Here is a 19591-nt window from a genome sequence, read left to right as displayed (position 1 = left end):
TGGTTGAGCGCCTGTTTCCCATGTACTAAGTCCTGGCTTTGATCCCCAGTACCTCCTAAAGGCAAACAAATGAAAAAAAAAAACAATTCTCACTGGAGAGTGGATGTAGCTCAGTGGCTGAGCACCTGTTTCCCAAGTATGAGGTCCTGAGTTCAATCACTGGTACCTTCTAAAAAAAAAAAAAAAAAAAAAAGGCAGCAGCACATACAATTGAAATAATGAAATATCCAAGGGGGGGAAAAAACACTTAGGGGAACAGATGTAACTCAAGTGGTTGAGCACCTGCTTCCCATGTACATGGTCCTGGGTTCAATCCCTGGTGCCTCCTAAAAACAAACAAAACAAACGAAAAAAACAAAACACCTCTCATTGGTGAGCGGAGGTAGCTCAGTGGTTGAGCACCTTCTTCCCATGTGCGAGGTCCTGGGTTCAATCCGAGTGCCCTGCCACGCAGGGGTGTCCCCGCGTAGGGGAGCCCCACGCACAAGGAGTGCGCCCCGTAAGGAGAGCCGCCCAGCACGAAAGAAAGTGCAGCGTGCCCAAGAATGGCGCCGCACACATGGAGAGCTGATACAAGATGACGCAACAACAACAAAAAAGAAACACAGATTCCCGTGCCGCTGACAACAACAGAAGTGGACAAAAAAGAATACGCAGCAAATAGACACAGAGAACAGACAACTGGGGTGGGGGGAGGGAAGGGGACAGAAATAAATAAAATAAATCTTTAAGAAAAAAAAAAAGCCTACGTGAACCCCATACATACCTAAAAGTGCATACCAAGATTTAATTCCTATTCTCAAGTTATCACCTACTGAAACACCTACTATGACCTCTAAATAATGCTAGACATAGTAACTGACTTTAAAGAATTTATAAATTATTAGGGGAAGGCAGGTAATATAAAAATTAACTTCACAGTAATTTCAATATCCTTGATTTGAATGTCAATAGTAACTGCTATCATAAAAGTATATATAAGATACAGAAGGTGCTTTTCAATGCATTGGGAAACAACTGTGTAAAGGTAGGGGGTGGGAGGAATAACGTCAGGGAAAAACTCCTTGAGAATGTTGCCTATGCTGTCCAGATACTTGTGTTTTCATTGAGTATCCACCCAATTCCTCATGGTTGAGAGAGGAATTAAAAAACATCATAAACTTACAACTCCTCCATCTTTGCACACCCAGCCCATCCCCTATAGTGTCCTAAACAAGTTTTAATAAGTCGCTTAAATTCAGTCAAGGTTAGGAGAAGACCCTAGAAGGTTAGGCTATAGAAAGATTGTGAAGGAATTCAGGATAAACTTTTCACTTTTTTTTTCCCCTTTAGATAGTTTTTTTTTAGTCAGATTTTTACATGATCTTTTGAGAGCTGGAAAATATACTTATTAAAATTTCTTCACATAAACTCTAATAGACTTCCTGGAAACTAAAAAAACAACAACACACATTTAGTATATTACTAATTCACACATGTAGTGCATACTATATGTGGTACAGTCTTGGCAAGCATGTTCATTATTTATTTTTAAATGTAGGTATTGTGCCACATAACCAGTAGTTTAAATTTTGGTTGCAAAGTCATGGATTTTTTATTTTCCCAAATAAATTTCCACCAATGCTTTTTGGTTTGCCTCTTCCTACCTCCCTTCCAGTAAGTTATACAAAATGGTGAAATGTAACAATATCTACAATATTTCAAAATGCCTTTAAACCATAATAGTTTCTATTTTGGAACTGTTTTTATTTCTAAAAAGAATTTAGCATATTTAACCAAGTAAAATAATGTGGTTTCCTCAATGTGGACTGTAACAGAATAACATGTAATCTCAATCTCAAAATTCAAGGCTTATTCTGCATAATGGGCAATCTTCCATTCTAAAATCTATAGCATAATAGCTACACAGCTATTTACTACAGGGAAAAAAATCATCCACTATTGGTAATTATTTAAATTTTCAATATCTTTCTATCTTTTTTTTGATGGAAAACTTTGGCAACCTAGTAAAAACCCAACTCACCCAAAATAGTTGTCTTTCTGACAGAATTTCACTTACATATTTTAGTAAATATTGCCTTAGGATTGAAGTCTGCAATACTACCTAATATTTAATAGGATAGAAGCAGGAAGCTTCATAAAACTATAAAAGTCATTAATTTGTCAGTACTTTATGACATTATTGTCCATATTGGTTATATTTAAAACCCAAATCATATTTCATAAAGGGACAAAAACTAAAATGTAATGCTGCATTAGAAGATGTTGATATGACAATATATTTTTATATATATACTATTAGGACATGCTGCTGTGCAATTTTTTTTTATACTGTTCTATAATCAAATGAGCGCAGAAATGTTTACTGAGTAACAATTATGTGCTAAGTACTGTTGTTATGCTTCACAGAGGTAAAGAAGAAACAGTCTAGAGAGAACACAGGCAAGTAAATAGGCAATTACAATTCCTACAAAAAAGGTAAGAACAGGGAGACCACACAGGATTAGTGCTTAATGTAAGCTTCTTAAGTAGGGCTCCTCAGAGAATGTGAGTCTAAACTGTCACCTAAAGGATGAATAGGACTTAACTAGGCAAAGAGCATTGAGGAAAGGAGTTTGGGGGGAGAAATAGAAGGGAAAGCAGAAGAAACTGTCTAGGCAGATAGAACCTTAATTATAGAGGAGAGAGACAACATTCAGGAACTGCAAGTAGTTCAGAATCACTAACATAGAGAATTTATACATAGATGGAGATCAGGCCAGGAGGGATACTGCTGAGAGGACAAATGCCAAGGAAAGAATAGAAGACTTTAGTAGAGGATATGAAGGACTCTATGGTATGCTGAGAAGTTTAGACTTTATCCTGTAGGCTATGCAGAAAGCAAAGTTGATGAGAAGGAAACTAGTTAGGGGGCAGGATAATAGTTGCTACACTTGCAGTGAGGATGGAAATACATTTGAGAGTTAGGAAAAAGAATACAAGGTTTTAATGACTAATTGATATGAGGCCTAACAGAGGGAAAAGATAAGAATGACATATAAGTTTCTGGCTTAGATATCTAGTTGGGTACTGATGACAGTAACTAAGAGGGAAAACAGGAATAGTGTGGTGAGGAAATGAACAACAAATTGTTTTGGATATGCTGAGTATGACATGCCTATGGAAAAAGCAAATAGAGATGTCCTGGTTAGATATAAGCATCCAGAATTCAGGCTAAAGACACAACGTTCCACTTAAATGGGACATCAGGTCCTAAAGTCAGTGTGTTAGACAAAACTGCAAATAGTAAAAAGCAACCCTGGAAATTCTTTAGGAAAGCCTCTCCTATAGAGACTCATATATCATCTTAATAAGATAGTTCTCCAGCACTGGAATAAAGTTCTGCTTCTGTGGTTGAGTTCTAAATAAACACTAAGCAGAAAAATGAGAGAATAATTTGAACTTTTAAAAAGTTTTTTTTTAAAAAATGCATTTCCTTTCCTTTTTAGTTGCCATGCATGTTCACTGAATTTACCTGAGTGAAAAGTACATATGATGCAAATGAACTGTATACATTTGTATTCAAATGTAAACAGATAGCTGAAGTCACAGTAGACAATAAGATAAAGGCAGAGTATATTAATTTCCTATTGCTGCCATAACAAATCTCCACAAATTTAAAGGCTTAAAACAACCCAAATTTTTTCTCTTAACAGTTTTGGAGGTCAGAAGCCTAAAATTAGCCTTGCAGGACTAATAGTAAGTGTCTGCACAGCTGGTTGCTTCTGGAGACTTTAGGGCAGAATCCATTCCTTATCTCTTCCAGCTCTGTGACCTCTCCAATCTCTGCTTCCTAGTAATCACAATGCCTTCTCTTCAGACTCCTCTGGATTACCAGGATTATCTCCTGGTATACCCACCACCCGGATAATCTTCCCATCAGAAAATCCTTAACTTCACTACATCGGTAAAGTCTCTTTATCATATAAGGTAACATTCACAAATTCTGGGGGTTAAGACATAGACATATTTGAAGGAGGGGGAGAGAGTGTCATTTAGCTTACTACAAAGAACATGCAGAGAATAAAGGTACTGATAATGTTCTAGTTCTTAAATTGAACAATGGATTCACAGGAATTCATTTTGTTATTATGCTTCCTAACATACTTATGCTATACATATTGCAATGTATATAAAATATTATATAATTTTAAACATTTTTAATATAGTAAAGAACTATATTTCAAACGCTTAAGAAACACTGACAGTTCAAGGAATGGGCAAAAATTGATGAGTTTTCAAAGGGAACCAAAAAAGAGGAAAGTCAAAAAACCACAAAGGAAGACTCCAAAATCAGACAGTCATCTTTGTAAACTGCAAAGGTCACTTAAGATAAGGACTGAGAAGAATCCACTCATTTTATCAACTGGGTCTTGATGAAAGCTTAATTCAGTGAAATGGTGGGTGCCAAAGAGAGATTGCATTGTGTTGAGGAGTGCATGGGAGGGGAAGGTCACAATCCAGAAAAAGCCAGGTGCAAAAAATTCTTTCATATATTCATAAATAAAATACTGGAAATACATAAGAAAAAAATCAAGATGCTCTAATAATCCAGGAAGAGGAACTAAGATCTAGGCAAGATTTACCAAAAAAAAAGCAAAAAGGCAGTAAAGAACAGAAACAAAAAAGAAAAAAAAAAGTCACAAAAGAAAGGATAAAGATGATAAATCTGATGATGATGATCTTACAATTTATTAAAAATTTAGTATATGCCAGACACTAAACTAAGCACTTTATATAGTTTATGGTACAAGGATTATTACATCTATTTAATGGAAACAGGAAACAGGTGCAAAGAAGGCACAGAGCTAGGAAGTATCAGCGCTGAGTCTCAACTGCAGGAAGCTGTAACTTCAAAATTTGTACTCCTAACTATGCTAACTAATGTGATGAGTCCAATAAAGTAGCTTAAGTATGAGAAGGCTAAGAATGTGGCCTAGCAGCATGGCTAATATCTGGAGTTAACAGAAAATCTCAGGAAGGAAACTTTTTCCAAAGCTAGAATCAAGGACAATAATAGATTATTTTAAAGAGGGCTGATTACATCGACAGTTTGAACTCAAAGCCAAACGATTACATATAGAACCAAAACAAAAACCTGAGCCTTAATGAAGAAGTACGTACAAGTGGTAACTAGGATGGACTTCAACCATGGACTTCACCAGCAGAATAGCAACGTGATTTTCTGTTGTTGTTTTTAACGGTACCAGAGGCACGGAATGAGGCTGGGACCTCAATTGTGGGAAGTCAGTGCTCAAACATTGAGCCACATTGTCTCCTCTGAATTGTTTTTTTTTTTATTGTGTTGCTTCTTGTTTATGTTTTTAGGAGGCACTGGGACCGAATCTGGGAACTCCCATGTGGGAAGCAGGCACTCAATCACTTGAGCCACATCTGCTCCCAAATAACAATGTTTTAAGTCTCCAATAAAAGAACTAGAAGACAAAGTTACCACTGTAGTAATCAGTTAAGCATCAAGAGCTTAAAAGGTAGCCATAGAAAAAATTCTCCTTACCCTTGAATCTTTTAGGCAGCATCAGTGAAGAGGAATTATGTGCTCATCACTGGATGAGATCACCACCATTACTGGCCACTAGACTTATTTGGTATATTTTCAAATTAAAAGAAAACTCTATAGATTGATCTTTGCTGGGCTATTATTTACCATCCCTAGTCCACTACCTTGAATAGATTTCTGCCTTTCATGTATTTCCTGATTTGCTACAACTCAATAACTATAAATTGACGTGCTCTTCCTCTAATGCAGATTAGTACATTTAACCTTCAGTACCAAAGTGGATTTTAGAAGTTTCCTGTTTTAATCTCTACTACTCATGGCCTAGAATCTCTTGCTTCCAAGTATTCTCTAGGGCCCCAAGTTGGTATCAAGCATTACTTTCATCTTATAACATTATTAGTATTAATGATAATGACAATTGTATTTATTAAGCCCTTACAATACACCATCACTGTGCTAAGTGTTTAATATACATCTAAGCTTAATACTCATTTAAGCCTATAAGATACCTAATACAATTATTCACATTTGATGGACTGAAAAACTAAGGGTGAGTGACCCACCCAAGATTACATAGCTAAGTAAGCAGCGGAGTTGGGGAGCTATGTGGTTCAGTGACTTAGCACCAGCTTCCCACATGAGGTCCTGGGTTCAATCCCCAGCACTGCTACCATCAAAAAAAAAAAAGTGTTGGAGTAAGGATGTGACCTCAGTGATCTGACTCTAGAATTCATGTTCATAAGTTACTATGTTACATTACCTTCTCAAAATACTAAATTATAGATGAGATTTTTTTTGGCTGCAAATTGGCTCAATATATTCTACTTCAAAATGAAAAGGAAAAAAAAGTGAAGACAGGATTCCTCATTGCCATCAGTGATAGAATTATTCATGTTCTAATTCTTGAAAAGGTAGCATGATCAAAGCAACTTGCATTGTAGTCATTCCAAATAATATCAGTATAAGGACAGGGTTTTTGTAAGTCATTTCAGCCAAGTGCTGGTAGGGTCCTTGTAATTAATCTACCACCAAACTGGTAGAAACTGTCTTGAAAAATACTGAACCCATATTTACAGGTATAAAAAAAAATATTTCATCCATAGCAAATGGCAGTAAAGCAACTCAAATACCATAAACATGTTTTATACATAATATATAAAAATAGATTTTTTAAATGTCTCTCCTTGTTTTCATCTTGGTCTTCTTTATTAGTGCATTATCATATTATCATCTTTGACCTTTAAAAACTGAAATACCCAAGGTTTCAATCCTTGGACCTCTTCTCTCCTCTCTACACTCACTCCTTAGGTAAACTCCTTTTCAAAAATTATTGGTGGTTTTGCTTGTTTTTTTTTAGTCAGAAAATAATTTGTCCTTTAGCAATACACTCTCAATTGTGTATTGATGCATCTTACGAAAGAAAAAGGCTTAATCACATGTCCAATTTGAGGGGAGAAAAGAAAAGAAATAGCATTAAAACCTGAAGTATTACTTCTTAGCCAACCTCTCAGGAGTTGTAAAGCTTGGACACACAGGTATGGTTTTCTCCTTTATATGTGAAAAACAGCACTAATGATATTTGTAACTCTGTTTCATTATATTACTACATATCCATAAGTCCTTCACATGGAATTATAATGAAGAAAACATATCTTCTCTCAAGAACTTCTATTATTATTTGCAGTTCAGTAAGTTGCAAGGCCTCAATTTCCAAGTCCTTTGCCATGTCTAACAGAACAGGTGAATTAAAAAAATTCCAATAAATGTGAATTATTTTATATCTCCAGGAATAGATCAAACTATAATATAATTGTAAACAGACCATTAAAAGTGAAATCATTCATGTTAACTAGATGAAATAACATACATAAAACAATTATCTCAATGCCTAAGTGCTCAATACATGACAGTTATTAGAACAATTATTATTAGCCTCCCCCAAAATAATATAATGTTACAGAGACATGAGTTGTAAGGAAGCTTTGGTGCTCATGTACTATTCCTTTGGCCCACTTGCCACTTCAGCCACAGCTGTGTTAGCTTAGACTCATGTCGTCCTCCAGCATCCCACCTCAAGTAAACCCTTTATGTTTCAGGGTCTTTGGAAGCACAACAATAGCTCAAAGTACAGAGAAGTTAACACCCTCAAAACAAGGAGAACGGGAACTAGCAGATAAATGCTCAAGTCTTCCATCTTTCAAGTGGACAATACTTTTCAGAAGGTTCTATGTAACTAAGCCTCTATTGCTCACAACAGTCATGGCAATATCAGTTATTTCTTCCTTCCCTGTCTCACTTCCTGGCTCCTGTCTCCAAGTTCATACATCAACTCTCAAATAAGCCATCTTCATCCATGTCCTTCTCAGTCTCTACTGATAGTAAAAGCCAAACTATGGCAACACCCCTCCACAAAACTCTGAGAAAAAGCACACTTTTATATTTGTACTATTAACTATAGTTCATGGTTTAACCCAGGGTTCACTGTTTGTATTGTGCAGTTCCATGGATTTTTAAAAAATTTATCCTAGTAACATATACAACCTAAAATTTCCCCTTTTAACCATATTCAGATATACATTTCAGTGCTGTTAATTACATTCACAATGTTGTGCTACCATCACCATCATCCATTACCAAAACTTCACATATCAATGCAAATTGAAACTATAATTTAAGCATTAATTCCCCATTCCCTGTTCCCACCCTGTACCCTAGTAACCTGTATTCTAGATTCTCACTCTGTGAATTTATATATTCTAATTATTTCATATCAGTGAGATCATACAATTCCTGTTCTTTTGTATCTGATTTATTTCATTTAACATGATGTCTTCAAGGTTCAACCATGCTGTTGCATGTATCAGGACTTAATTAATTTTTATGGCTGAATAATATTCCATTGGGTGTTGATAACGCATTTTGTTTATCCATTCATCAAATGATAGACAACTGGGTTGCTTCATCTTTGACAATTATGAATAATGGAACTATGAATATCACTGTGCAAATTTTTGCTCAATTCCCTGCATGTAAATATTTTGCATGTATACCTGGAAGAGGAGTTGCCAGGTCAGATGATAATTCTTTATTTAACTTTCTAAGGAAATGTCAAACTTTCACCATGACTGCAGCATCTTACAGTCCCACTAACAATGAGTGTTCCTATTTCCCCACATCCTCTCTAACACATGTAATCTTCCTTTTCTTAATAATAGTCATTCTAATGGTTATGGAATGGTGGTATCTCATTGTGGTTATGACTTACATTCCCTAACGGCTAATGATGTTGAACTTCTTTTCATGTGTTTTTTGGCCATTTATATATCTTTTTTGGAGAAAGGTCTATTCCAGCCTTTTGCATATTACTCGACTGAGTTGTTTATAACAGCATGATTCACAATAGTCAAAAAGTGGAAGCAACCAAAGTGTTCATCAACTGATGACCAGATAAATAAAATGTGGTACAGAATGGAATACTATTCAGCAATAAAAAGAAATAAAGGGAGAAGCGGATGTAGCTTAATTGATTGTGCTCCTGTTTATCATATGGGAGGCCCTGTGTTTGCTTCCCAGGGCCTCCTTATGAAGGCAAGCTGGCCTGCATCCATGGAGAGGCGGCGCAGCAAGATGATGCAACAAAAGAGAGATAAGCAGACACAGAAGAACGCACAGTGAATGGACACAGAGAGCAGACAGTGAGCAAGCGGCAAGGGGGGGGACATAAATAAATAAATATTTTTAAAAAACAGGGGAGGGAAGTGGACTTGGCCCAATGGATATGGCGTCTGCCTACCAGGTCCGCAGTTCAAATCCCAGGCCTCCTTGACCCGTGTGGAGCTGGCCCATGTGCAGTGCTGATGCCTGCAAGGAATGCCGTGCCTCGCAGGGGTGTCCCCCACGTAGGGGAGCCCCACACGCAAGAAGTGCGCCCCATAAGGAGAGCTGCCCAGTGCGAAAGAAAGTGCAGCCTGCCCAAGAATGGCACCACACACATGGAGAGCTGACACAACCAGATGACACAACAAAAAAAGAAACACAGATTCCTGTTGCTGTTGATAAGGATAGAAGCGGTCACAGAAGAATACACAGCAAATGGACACAGAGAGCAGACAACGGGCGGGGGTGGTGGTGTGTGGAAATAAATAAATATATATATATATAAATAAATCTTTAAAAAATAAAAAAATAAACAGGGGAAGCAGATGTGGCTCAGGCAATTGAGAACCTATCTCCCACATGGAAGGTCCCAGGTTTGGTTCCCAGTGGCTCCTAAAGAAAAAAGAAAATAAGCAAAAAACAAAACAAAAAAAAACAAAAAAAAAAGCAAAAAGCATGGGCGGACAACTAGCAACAACAAGGGAGCCAACTCAAAGGAGTTGATGTGGCTCAGTGGTTGAGTGCTGGCATCGCAATATGAGATCCAAAGTTCAATCTCTGGTCCCAATACCTCAAAAATAAAAAAAGAAAAGAAATTGATACATGTTATAACATGGATGAATCTGGAAAACATGCTAGTTAAAGAAGCCAGATACAAAAGGCCATATATTGTATGATTCCATTGATAGCGGTTTCTAAAATAGGCAAATCCATAGAGAAAAAAAGTAGATTACTGGTTGCCTAGGGCTGCGGGGGAGCAGTGAAATGGAGAGTGATGGCTAATGAGTATGGGATTTCATTTTGTTATGATAAAAATATTCTAAAATTGATTGTGGTGATGGCTGCACAACTCGGATTATTCTAAAAACCACTAAATTGTATACTTTAAGTGAGTGAATTTTATGGTATGTGAATTATATCTCAACAAACCGTTGGGGGGGGGAACCCACAATGAGACAGCATTACAACTAACACTGATGATGCAGACCAAGTAAAACATTCATATACTTCTTGTGGGAAATCAAAATGATGCGATCATTCTGGAAAATGGTTTGGCAGTTTCTTATGAAATTAAACATACACTTTTCATATGACCCAGGGATTTTTCATCCCAAGTAAGTAATCTAGAGAAATGAAATTATGTTCCCACAAAATCCTGTTCACAGAAGTTTACAGCAGTTCTATATATAGTGGACCAGAACTAGAAATAATCCAAATGTCCTTCAAGAGGTGAATGGATAAACTAACTGAAATATATCCATAAAATAAAATACTATACAGCAACAAAAGAACAAACCATCAATACAAGCAACAACTTGGATGAATCTCAAAAGGTTCTATGCTGAGTGAAAGAAACTAATATCAAAACGACAATGATTCCATTTATATTACTATCTCAAAATGACGAAATTATAATAATGAAGAATAGATAACTGTTGCAAGGGATAACAGAGTTAAGGGAGGGATAATTGATGAGGGAGTCACTTGGGGTGATGGAACTGTTCTGTACCCTGATTATAATGGTGGTTACATTAATCTATATATGTGTTAAAATTCTAAGAACTGTACATCAAAAGGAGAAAGTGAATTTTTCCGCCTAATTTTTAAAATAAAATTTTTAAAAATACCCAACTTAGAGTCAACTGTTTCTTTAGTGTTATCCAGCTCACCAAGCCATCAACACTGTTAATTCCATTTAATTAAATTTATAGTATACAGTTCAAAGAAAGATATTGACAAATGGAATATATCCTAAGGAATACCAGGAAGTTATAAAGCATTAGGTGTCTGGTCATTAATAAGAAGTAAACAAACTGGAGAGGCTAAGCCTGGAACACAGGCTTAGAGGTAGAATGAGTGATGTTTTCAATTATCTGAAGAGATGACATGTGCCCTTCAGATCAGCATTTTAACTTGTTCTATATAGCATTAAACAGAAGCATCATTTATCAATGAGTCTAAAAGTAGAGAATATTTTCTAGGGCTACCTGAAATTCATACTATCCTCCTCAAAAGTTAGATTATAAAGAGAGAGGAAGTTCTAGAGATTCCTGCATTAAATAAAGGGTTGGACTGCATAATCTTAAGAGTTTTCTTCCAATTCAAACATTATATGAATCTCTGAACTGTACTATAAAGTTAACCTACCAAGGTAGAAGGCACTGAACACCTAAAAAGGTATCCCTTCCTGCCAAAATATCACCTTAAATTGCACAAAAGTAAATACTATAAATCACTTTCCCAATTTTGCAAAAGGCCATACTACAGCAGGCATTTAAATGCAAAATCTTAACAAGAACCATATTATGAGATCTATTTTATTTCTCTAAATCTCATTTGCAATAAAGATGTTAAAATTAATTTCTTAAATTCAAAATAATGTATAATTAAGTCTACTTTCATCAGACTTAAAAAACAAAAGTTATAAATATGAATTTCAAGCAAATTTCTATAAGTATACTGAAGAAATCTCAAGAAAAAGAAGTGTTCTTTCCACACAAAAAGTGGTAGTCCTCAAAAGAGTCCAAACATCTGCATTCACTTTAAAGCTCATCAAGACAGACTGACATTTTTAGGAGAAGCATATGGCTTTGCTGAACAGTCATCTAGAACAGCATCTTTTGTCTAGTAAGCCCTATTCAAGCACCATTTACTTATGTGTGGAGTAGCTGAATAAAGGAAAGAACATATTTCTGAGTCCTAGAAAATACAAAGAAATAAACTCTTCATCTAGCTTTGTTAAGGATACAGCAAAACATATTTACAAAAGCAGCCAGATCTTTACTCCCAGAGACGGGTGCTCTCAACATTTGAAACAATTCTAAGAAATCACTGAAACAAAAGAACTCTAGAGAAGCATGAAACTTTCTTAGAGAACTATATCCAGCCAAAGACCACCTCCCTAAAAAAGGCATTTCCATTTTAAAGGATAAAACACTTACTTCTTAAACTTTGAAGGGCAGAGTTCAACAGCTGCACTATATTAAACCTGAGCCCTTCCAAAAGGAAGAACAAGAGTCTCTAGAGAGGGAGTAGCATGGCCTGCCTTCTCCAAAATTACCAAAATGCCTGCTTTGCCTCTAAGAAAAGTTTCTTAACAACAACAACAAAAAGCACCTCTATACAATGCATAGGTGAAAAGCATAAAACTAAACTAAAACTTAATTCAGATTAGGAAAATATGCAAAACCAGAAGCATTTTTTGTTAGCTGGTTTCTGGAAATCTCCCCCACCAAAGAAAAATGTATTTTCAAGATATAGCATGGAAACTATTTTTTCAAAAAGTCAGTAGTTTTCCACCTTGGCTTTTCATCAGAATCACCACAAAACTAAATCTCTACCTAAGCTTAGTGAACTAATATAGGTTGAGGCCAGGGCATCTGAATTTTTTAATGACTACAACAGGTGATTTTGATGCACGGAAAGGGCTTAGAAAAACCACTAAACCAGAGAATAATCCCATAAAGGAAAATTTAAATCTAGTGAGTCCAGCAAGAATAAAGGTCACATTCAAGCACCTAAGTAGTTCTCATTAGAGCAATAACTAGGTTCTAAAGAATCTAAGCTTGTGTTTTATCTATCAAAGTACTAAATAGCAGATAACAGTACAGGACTTCAAAGAGGAATTCTGAATTGCTCTCATATCATTACTAAGGACAAAAGACTTAGAATAGTTTGCTAAAATATTCAAACATTTATATAAAGGGATTATGAAGAATGTGGCCACTGAATTGTTCAGGTACAATCAGAATCAAGTTCCATCAGGGTCTTTGGACCCTGCAAATTAAAAAAGAAAAGTTATAATAAAAGCTCATATATCAAATGTAATTATCTGTCAATCATAAAGAGCTCAAGGCTTTAATAACAAAGTAAACTTTGGCCATGATCAGTTTCATTAGAACTACTTCATGTTACACAAAATTCTTTAGTTGCTTGATATTCAAGTACATGTAAATGAAAACTAGTGGTGAACTGCTAAAGGGAAGTAGACTAGTCAAGAAAGGATACAAAAAAACAGTATTTAAAGGCAGACTCAAGAATTCAGAAATCAATGCAGTCACTGATAGTTTTTAAAGATAGCAGAATATACTGATTTTTCTAATGATGACTGGCCTAAGAAAAATGTGTTCAGTACACCTTCCTGAATACATACCATTTTGTTTAAAAGGTTAAGAAAGTATAATAATCAAGACACCTATAGAAAACCTCTCATCAAAAATAATTACAAAATACAGTTTAAAAAAAATCCTTAGATGCAAAAAACCCACAAATCAATTCTTCATTTGGGGGTCCTCACTGTACAAAAGGAACAGTGGAGTGAAAGTAAACATAAAAGGATCAGTATCTGAAATAGAGAACACACCTTCTTTTTGGTGAACAAGAAGGAGAGAGAAGACACTGAGGTTTTATTATGATTTTATTATCAGACATCATAAATCTCACTGCAAAAGTCAGCATATTTCTTGAGACAGACAGCTAAACTAGCAATGTAAACTAAACTTAAGAAATTTAACATCCAGGGAAGTGGATGTGGCTCAACTGATAGATCGTCCAGCTACCATATAGGAGGTCCAGGTTTCGGTACCCAAGACCTCCTGGCCCGTGTGGTGAGCTGGCTCACATGCAGTGCTGCTGTGCCTAAGGAGTGCCGTGCCATGCAGGGGTACCCCATGCGCAAGGAGTGCGCCCTGCAAAAAGTCGACCTGCAAAAAAAAAGCACAGCCTGCCCAGGAATGGCACTGCACACACCAAGAGCTGACACAGCAAAAAGACACAACAAAAAGAGACAGATTCCCGATGCTGCCTGACAAGAATGCATGGGGACACAGATGAATACACAGTGAATGGTCACACAGAGCAGACAACAGGGGAAGGGGAGAAAAGTAAATAAAAATAACTCTTAAAAAAAAAAATTTAACATCTGAACCTCAATTTCCTCGTCAAAAAATGAGGATGAGAAGAACACCTGAGTTCATAAGATTGCTGTGAGGAATACATGAGATAATTTAGGTAAACTCTTTGACACAGTGGCTGATATACAATAAGCAAGAAACAAACACTGACTATTATTAATTTGTGCTCAAAATAAACAGCCATAAAAATGACTCTCAACTTTTAGCAAAGGGTATGTATATTTTAGAAGCTTTCCTAATTGAAAACCACTCAAAAACAGAGACTTCTTCTAACATAAGAAACCAAGTTGCTCCATCTTTCTCCACCAGTCATGTATCACTAACTTTTGAAACTTCGAGTAGCTTTCAGAGGGCAAGCCTAATAATCAGATAGCTGCTCTTATTCCAACAAATCTCTCATGTTCCACGAGTACCCTTTCCCAAATAAATTCACTTCCACCTTAAAAAAATAAAAATTTGTATATAAAAGGGGAGTTTGGACACTTGTAGAGTATAGCTACCTAACAATTTCAATCCAGAAGTTAAAAGCATTCTAGTTGAATATCCTAAACTCAAAACATTACAATAATTGGGAAAAAGACAACTCGTATAGATATTTCATATTCATATATTATGCAGTTGAGTGCCTACTTGGCTTTTCTGATGAGGCTATTAATAGAAATACTGTCTATGGCTTTCTCCTATATTTCATCTAAATATGTATTTACTCATTTATACATTAATCTACCTGCTATGTGGAAGCCACACACTAGGTGCCACAGAGTATATAAAAGTGAAAAAAATGTATTCCTGTTTCTCTAAAAGCTTGTGACCTCTCTATTAAATCGATCCATATGCTAAAACCTGCTCATCTGCAAATGCGCATGTATATAAAAAAGAGCTAAATTGTTAAGCTGAAATAACAAACAATCCACACATCTTTGTGGCTGACAACAAAGGTTTATTTTTCACTCCTTTATATAACCAACAAGGATCAACTTGCGCTTTGTTCCATTTGTCTTCATTTCACGTTCCAGGCTGAATGAGCAGCCCCAACCAGGAATATGCCCATCTCACAGCAGAGAAAATAGCAAAAGCATGAGATAGCTCTTAAAGCCTTGGCTTGAGGCGGACTATCATTTCCACTAACATTTCCTTGGCCACCAAAGCAAGTCACTTGACTAATGGAGCAAGGATATATACTCTTCTCACAGAGAATGGTGGTGACTATTTTAGACAATAACACAATCTACCACAATTATCAATCACCAGGATTAAATAAAATTATTCAGGATATTCAATAATAAAAACTGCTAGCATTTAGTATTTAGGGAAGGCTCACTATGTGCCAGATACTATTCTAATAGTTTATATGTATTAAAATATTTAACTATCCTAGGAAGAATTCAGCAAAGATGTCTACTACTGATGAAAACAGACCAATCAAATTTATGAGTATTTTGTAATGAGGAAACAAGCAAAACAATAGGAACTATTAGAAGATACTTTATAAGCACATCAAACTCTCAAAACTTGCTGTTGATATGTTATAAAGACAGAAAAATTAGCTCCTCCTTGGGCAGAAATTTGTTTATCTAGCTTATTTGAAACAGAAACTGACCTACTGATCTTAAATGCCCTAAATGTTTCTCAAATTTATGCTGAGCCAGCTGCCCAGCAAGGTTTACATACACAGAAATCTTGTGAACTATAGGAATCACTCCCTCAAGGTCCTTGTAGACTCATAATTTCAGAGGCTTATCTAATGCTGAAAAAGGAAATAAAGCAACAGAACAGGGCCAGAAACTAGAGCATATAACAGGCTTACAGAGAGATCCCATAACACTCAGTCTCCACCAGTTATTAACACCCTCTGAAGATCTACCACTCTACAGAGCTATTTTTGAGGTAAATTCAAGACCTAGACTAAATTGAGAAGTGAATAAACAGAGATAGGTGAGATAGATAAATAAATACACACACACAAACAAAATCTATATCAAATGTCTGCGTACCAGTACTGCTATTTTGAAATAGCATATCATTTTATTTTAGGTAATTTTAACCAAAAGAAATCCCTTATAAAAGTAAAGGGAGATGTAAAATATGTTTTTCCTCCTCACATTCAGTCCAGAGAAATGAGAAGTACACGAAAACTGAGATCAACTGAGATATGCCATGTCAAACTCTAAAGCACACACACTTCAAGTAACTAGATGAGCTGAATCACTAATACCATTTAAATAACTATTTCTCTCTTATGGCTTCCCCTTTTCTGATAGTTCCTTTTCTTCAATATTTATATTCATTCCTTACTCTCCTTACCATGAGCCTTACTGATCCCACTCTCCTTCATTCTACTCCTTTTTAAGGGATCTGAAATGTTAAATCATTTGCAAGTATTTTTCTAAGCATTAGAATAAGATGAATTTTAGATGTAGATTTCTTTCTTAATTGGTTCTCTTTCACTCAACTTTTTCAGGCCCTCATTATCCTCAAATCATAATGGATGGGAGCATATGTGGCTCAAGCAGTTGAGCACCCACCTCCCACACGGGAGGTCCGCATTCAGTTCCCAGTGCCTCCTGAAAAAACAAAAACAAACAAGCCAAACAAACAATAAAACCAACTCAGGGAAGCCGATGTGTTTCAGTGGTTGAGCACTGGCTTCCCACATATAAGGTCCTGGGTTCAATCCCCCACCCATGTTACCTCAAAAAAAAAAAATCATAATGGAAAGAAACGCTTAGGATGAAAAGAAATATTCAAGAGATAAGGATCATAAATTTTCCCCAAGGTGAGATGAATATCCTAAGTTCCTTGGAGAAAAAAGTATATAAAGAACAAATAAATATGTATGATTAACTTTAATTTAAAATTCATTTTCCTTGGCTTTTAAGTTTTTTGAAAGCATGAAACAAAGGTCATCTTATGATTTTAAAAAATTATTTTATATTCAAAGTTCTTATAACATATTTGCAAGTAGAAACTCTTATGTTAGGATAAGTAGTAATAATTATCAGCATAGTTCCCAAAATCTAATATTGTCCTAACTTCAACTACAATAATTGCCGACAAAATGGCTGTGACTTAAACTAAGATACACAGCCATGTTTTGATTAACCATGTACTGGTGGGTCCCTTTCAATTTGTTTTTGGCTCTCAGTACATTACTTGGGAATACAAAATTAATCACCATAATATACAGGAGAAAAAGAACTAAGCTGGATCACCTCTACTCTTGCCCTAAGTTAACCAGTGAACTACTTTACCTTAACTACAAACTTATCATTTACCTTTTCCTAACCTCAGCACCTTTATTTCTCAGTGACTCTTCATTATGAATCTCTCTACCTTCTGCCTTCAAGCCTTTCCCCAAGCCATTGACCCAATGTAGGACACCTCCCTAGACTACTTCTTTCCACATGGAACACCCACTATTTAAACTCAATTCCAAAAATTCTTTATATAATTAACTTGGTTCTGACTCTCTGCTTTACCCTTCTATGTATTTAATATAACATTAAATTGTTATGACCTTTTACCCTCTTTTAAATTTTAACCACACCCATTCCTCTTCCCGCTTACATCTCTTCAGTCTTTCCATCTTTTTTCTAAATACTAACTGTAGTATTTATATCAAGAAGCTAACTACACTAACGATGAAACATAAAAATACTTTGCAAATAAAAATGCTAAAATGTCTTTGTGTATTCTGTATTACTATTATATAAATATTTATATAATACTAGTATTAGTATAATAAAGTCAAGAAAATTGGGAGAAACATGGAAATAAAGGATTGAATAGGGCAGTTTTAAAAAATCATCACAAAAATGCTCTGAGGCAAAAAAATAACCAATCACAACAAAAATCTCTGATTTATTGTGAAGGTTTAATAAAACTGGATGTAAAACCTCCCGGCATTACCACCACTCTCCTAAAAATTACTTTCCAATATTATTAGCAGCTTTGTTTTTAACATTGAATTGAAACCAAGTTTTCCTCCCAATCTGATAAGTACAACCACCTTTCTCTTCTAAACGCAATTAATTCAACATAACGCCGTGGAAGGGAGAGAGGGATGTAGCCCTCGGTGTGGTAGGCAAACAGGTGAAAAACGCAGGGAGGTGCGAAAAGTGGGGAGAAATCAGAGAGTCCTCCGGTTTCCTGGGAGCAAGGGCTCAGCTCGCAGCTCCTGAGACAACCCGACCCCCCCACAGAACCTTCGTCACAGGCCAAAGGTTTGAAGAAACCACAGGTCCTCCTCCCTCTCCTCACATTTAGGCGCCCACTCCCCTGGCCAGCACCCCGTAGTATAGCAGTTTTGTCCCAACTATGCCTGCCCTCTCCCGAGGAAAGGGTCAGCAGAGGACGATTCCTGGAGGTTCCTTGAACCAGCCAGAAGAGACCTCCACAAAAGTGGAGGGACCGGAGAATCTTGAGGAAGAAGTCTGACAATCCTGTTACCTGATCGAAAACCTGGAAACGGAAATGGCAGCCAGAGATGCTGCCTTTCTCCCCCACATCGCTTGCCTCAGCGCCACTGACATTGAGACTGCTGCCATCTTGCTGCAGGCGAACACTAGGATGGAAGGACGGGTCACCACAAGGGACTAACTTCCTTCGTTCTCAAGCAGCTGCAATCGCAAAGTGACGGAGTGTGGGTTGGTTTTGTTTTTTGTTTGTTTGCTTTTTAATACTGGGATTTAGAAAATATGTGAAAGGTTTGGTAAGAAGGAAAATTAATGAAAGAAAAAAACGCAGAAGAGAATTAAGTGAAAACTACCTCCATACAGTGTAATCCTTTTGGTTGTCAGTATTGGTTATTTACAATGAGATGGAAAGACCAAAAGAAAATAAATGGAAACTTAAACACCTGCAACTTATAATTTTTTCAAAGGACTCGGAACATTTGGAGCTGAGCCCCACTGGAAGAGCCAGAGGGTTCTTTGGGTCCTTGAAAACCTAAAGTAGTACTTTACCAAAGTGTTGCCAGATTCAGTCTGTAAGCCCTAAGGACAGGGCTGTATTCTGTTTGATGTTCTGTAGTTGTTAAGATCATATTTTCCAAACGAAAAATCTGGACACATGGCCTGGCAAATGATTGTTTTTTAATACGTTGATTTATATGAAAAATAAAATCAACAGGACAGAATGTTTGAAATCACTACTAACTCAGTGAATCATGATCCATAGAGCACAAGAAAAATTGTTTAGTGCATATAAAACAACAATTACCTTCTGGGACAAGTTTTGGAAACCT

At 36.2% G+C, this 19591-nt stretch overlaps 1 protein-coding gene across 1 annotated transcript in view; it reads right to left on the bottom strand.

Moving 5' to 3' along the window:
* The window catches only part of NDUFS4 (NADH:ubiquinone oxidoreductase subunit S4), a 120963-nt gene extending 102017 nt beyond the window's left edge, over positions 1-18946 (bottom strand). Inside the window, exon 1 of the mRNA XM_058308926.2 lies at positions 18796-18946. Within this exon, the coding sequence (XP_058164909.1) occupies positions 18796-18893 (98 nt within the window). The 5' untranslated portion in view covers positions 18894-18946. The remainder of the gene's footprint in view (positions 1-18795) is intronic.
* Between the last annotated feature and the right edge of the window lie 645 nt (positions 18947-19591).

This window comes from Dasypus novemcinctus, chromosome 2 (genome assembly GCF_030445035.2).
Source record: "Dasypus novemcinctus isolate mDasNov1 chromosome 2, mDasNov1.1.hap2, whole genome shotgun sequence".
Classification (NCBI taxonomy): domain Eukaryota; kingdom Metazoa; phylum Chordata; class Mammalia; order Cingulata; family Dasypodidae; genus Dasypus; species Dasypus novemcinctus.
Note: the sequence above shows the minus strand (reverse complement) of the source record. Positions and strands in the feature narration are given on the sequence as shown.